We start from the raw sequence: 3,893 nt of genomic DNA, 5'->3' as shown, positions 1-3,893 counted from the left end.
TTTCTCTTTCTTCTTTCCTTCATAACCACTCTGGTTCTTTGTGTGCTATAACCTTGATCTTTATACCTAAGTAAGCTTTCTAACTCTCAACATTATAAAGCTCACTAAAAAACAACTATGATATATTCACTTAACTAAAGGGCACAGAAACGACACACTGACTCCATTCTTTAAAAAAAAAAGACAACTTGTAGAAGCTTTTTTTTATAGTGTCGCAGAATTCTTCTGCAGTGTCTCACTTAATTTCTCTGGTGCTGTGATGCAAATATTAAAGCAAGATTTAAAAAATCAGCAAAAAAACTGATGAGTGAAATATCACCCAATTTGGGTACAAAGCATACTTTCTTATGCTTTTGTTATGGAGTCAGTATTTGTAGGGAATGCAAAAGTTTCTTAATGTGAAATCTGTGGAAATAGAGCCTTCCAATCTAAAAGCTAATGCAAAAAACATTTGTATCATTAGCAAATCAGCGATGTTTCTCATCTCTAGAAAATCATATGAAATAGTTTACCATTATTTTTTTTAGTATTTTTTCTTAATTTTGCTTTATAATATATATTAAGCATCCTTGATAAGATAAAGAAAATAATTCCCTAAAATGTAGGGAGCCAATTTCATTAGTATATTCAGCCTGATTGTGGCTTTCTTTAGTAAGAGTTTTCACAGACTCACTAAAATGTAACTTGATTTTTAAAAGTAGAAACATGGCCCAATTAATTTTACAATTAATTCATTTGTTCTACAAAGCTTTGATTGTTTCTTCTGCCTAAAGATTTTATGTAGGACAGTTAGAAAGACAAGCTCTACAGTCAAGATGGATAATTATTTTATTCACCAACTCTTCTAAATATAAAGCTGCACTAATAATAGGAAAATTTGAAATGGTCATTAACATAGTTATCTATGAAACCAAGCTACCCTTTGGCTGGATGACTAAAAAGTTATAAAGCATCATGTCAGTGTCTCCTAACAATAGATCTTGATTTTTGACAAAAAGTTTCATAATCACGATATTTTAATTTTCATAGAGTATGAAATTACTTGCTCTAAATAAGCTAGGTATCATCTAAAATAAATAAATTATCACCCCTGTCTACTTCTAAGGTAAACATGACCAAAATTAATACAAGGGCAGAGGAAAGTATGAAAATTGGAAGTAAAAATTTGAGAACATTGGACCTCAAGCGATATGATGCTAGAATGGCAAGCACATTGTCTAATCCAGAGGATGTATGCATCCATGTAGGATTTGAGTTCTACAAATTTAATTCAAGGCTCAAGATACTAAACTTGGTGAACACTAGGGATTCTAGATTTTTAGGCTGTGTGTGCTGGGATTCGGTTTGGTTTTGTGGCTTAAAATTAATAATTTCAGGGGCTCTCCTGGTGGCGCAGTGGTTGAGAATCTGCCTGCCAATGCAGGGGACACGGGTTCGAGCCCTGGTCTGGGAAGATCCCACATGCCGTGGAGCAACTGGGCCCGTGAGCCACAATTACTGAGCCTGCGCGTCTGGAGCCTGTGCTCCACAACGGGAGAGGCCGCGACAGTGAGAGGCCCGCGCACCGCGATGAAGAGTGGCCCCCGCTCGCCGCAACTAGAGAAAGTCATCGCACAGAAACGAAGACTCAACACAGTCAAAAATAAATAAGTAGGGCTTCCCTGGTGGCGCAGTGGTTGAGAGTCTGCCTGCCAATGCAGGGGACGCGGGTTCGAGCCCTGGTCTGGGAGGATCCCACATGCCGCGGAGCGACTGGGCCCGTGAGCCACAATTACTGAGCCTGCGCGTCTGGAGCCTGTGCTCCACAACAAGAGAGGCCGCGATAGTGAGAGGCCCGCGCATCGCGATGAAGAGTGGCCCCCGCTTGCCGCAACTGGAGAAAGCCCTCGCACAGAAACGAAGACCCAACACAGCCATAAATAAATAAATAAATAAATTTAAAAAAATAAATAAGTAAATAAAATTAAAAAAAAAAAAATTTCCATTCAAGGAAATTGCAATGCCTTCTCCATACTATAAAGCTCTTTATGTGTACTTGTAGGATTAGAGCGGCTTTGAGGACGCAGACATGTTCTCCTGCATATGTGAGTTGCAGACAGCACCTTGGTTTATAATGCAAATTTTATGTTATATGTGCCGCAAAATAATTTTTAGTGCATACTGTCAAATTTCCTTTATACATTTATTAGATTACATAAATCTATTGTACATTTGCACACGACATGGGATTTACATTTGATTCACTCACTTTCACATTGCACATATAAATCTAACAATAAACTTATGGTCTTCTTCATCTTTAATCAGCAAAGAATAAATCATCTGGATAACAATCTTATAAGAATATAAAAAGGTTTTAGGAAGAAAGCGGAAGTAATGTTCATTTAAGATTTTATTCCAAAAGAAGAGCCCGGCCATCTTGCGGGAAGGGCTGAAGCAGGCGCTCTTGGCTTGGCGCGGCCCGCTGCAATCCGTGGAGGAACGCGCCCCCGAGCCGCCATCGTGCCTGGGCACTTACAGGAAGGCTTCGGCTGCGTGGTCACCAACCGATCCGACCAGTTATTTGACGACGAATCGGACCCCTTCGAGGTGTTGAAGGCAGCAGAGAACAAGAAAAAAGAAGCCGGCGGGGGCGGCGTTGGGGGCCCTGGGACCAAGAGCGCAGCTCAGGCCGCAGCCCAGACAAGCTCCAACGCGGCGGGCAAACAGCTGCGTAAAGAGTCCCAGAAAGACCGCAAGAACCCGCTGCCCCCCAGTGTCGGCGTGGTTGACAAGAAGGAGGAGATGCAGCCGCCCGTGGCGCTTAAGAAAGAAGGAATAAGACGCGTTGGAAGACGATCTGATCAACAACTTCAGGGTGAAGAGAAGATAATTGATAGGAGACCAGAAAGGTGACCCCCTCGTGAAGGACGATTTGAAAAGCCACCTGAAGAAAAGGGTGAAGGAGGAGAATTTTCAGTTGATAGACTGATTATTGACTGGCCTATCCGAGGCCTTGGTGGTCTTGGAAGAGGTCGAGGAGGTCGTGGACGGGGAATGGGCCGGGGAGGTGGCTTTGATTCTCGTGGCAAACGTGAATTTGATAGGCAGAGTGGAAGTGACAGATCTGGCCTGAAGCATGAGGACAAGCGTGGAGGTAGCGGATCTCACAGCTGGGGAACTGCCAAAGATGAATTAACTGACTTGGGGCAATCAAATGTGACTGAGGAAACACCTGAAGGTGAAGAACATCCAGTGGCAGACGCTGAAAATAAGGAGAATGAAGTTGAAGAAGTAAAGGAAGAAGACCCAAAAGAAATGACTTTGGATGTGTGGAAGGCTTTTCAAAATAAGGACCAGGCAAAAGTAGAATTTAATATCTGAAAACCCAATGAAGGTGCTGATGGGCAGTGGAAGAAGGGATTTGCTCTTCATAAGTCAAAAAGTGAAGAGGCTCATGCTGAAGGCTCGGTTATTCATCACCATTTCCGGAAGCCAGCAAATGATATAACGTCTCAGCTGGAGATCAATTTCAGAGACCCTGGCCGCCCAGGACGTGGTGGCAGGGGAGGACGAGGTGGCCATGGGCGTGGTGGACGTCCAAACCATGGCATCAGGACTGACAAGTCAAGTGCTTCTCCTCCTGATGTGGATGACCCAGAGGCATTCCCAGCTCTGGCTTAACTGGGTGTCATAAGACAACCTTGGTTCCTTTGTGGACCCTCCTCTTTGAGACTTGCATGCTTAAGGATCCCAAACAACTAAGAAATTAAAAAAAAAAAAAAAAGACTGTCATTCATACCATTCACATCTAAAGACTGAATTTTATCTGTTTTGAAAATGAACTTCTCCTGCTACACGGAAGTAACAATATGTTAGTCAGCTTTGTATTTAGAAATGTATTGGTAGCGGGG

At 42.6% G+C, this 3,893-nt stretch overlaps 1 protein-coding gene across 1 annotated transcript; it reads left to right on the top strand.

Moving 5' to 3' along the window:
- The first annotated feature begins 1,111 nt into the window (after positions 1-1,111).
- Positions 1,112-3,677, top strand: LOC132352434 (SERPINE1 mRNA-binding protein 1-like). Its single transcript, XM_059902904.1, is given in 2 exon segments — positions 1,112-1,157; positions 2,405-3,677. Coding segments are annotated over 2 exon segments (1,305 nt in total). The 3' UTR covers positions 3,664-3,677.
- The last annotated feature ends 216 nt before the right edge of the window (positions 3,678-3,893 follow it).

Source organism: Balaenoptera ricei, chromosome 18, assembly GCF_028023285.1.
Source record: "Balaenoptera ricei isolate mBalRic1 chromosome 18, mBalRic1.hap2, whole genome shotgun sequence".
NCBI lineage: Eukaryota > Metazoa > Chordata > Mammalia > Artiodactyla > Balaenopteridae > Balaenoptera > Balaenoptera ricei.
Note: the sequence above shows the minus strand (reverse complement) of the source record. Positions and strands in the feature narration are given on the sequence as shown.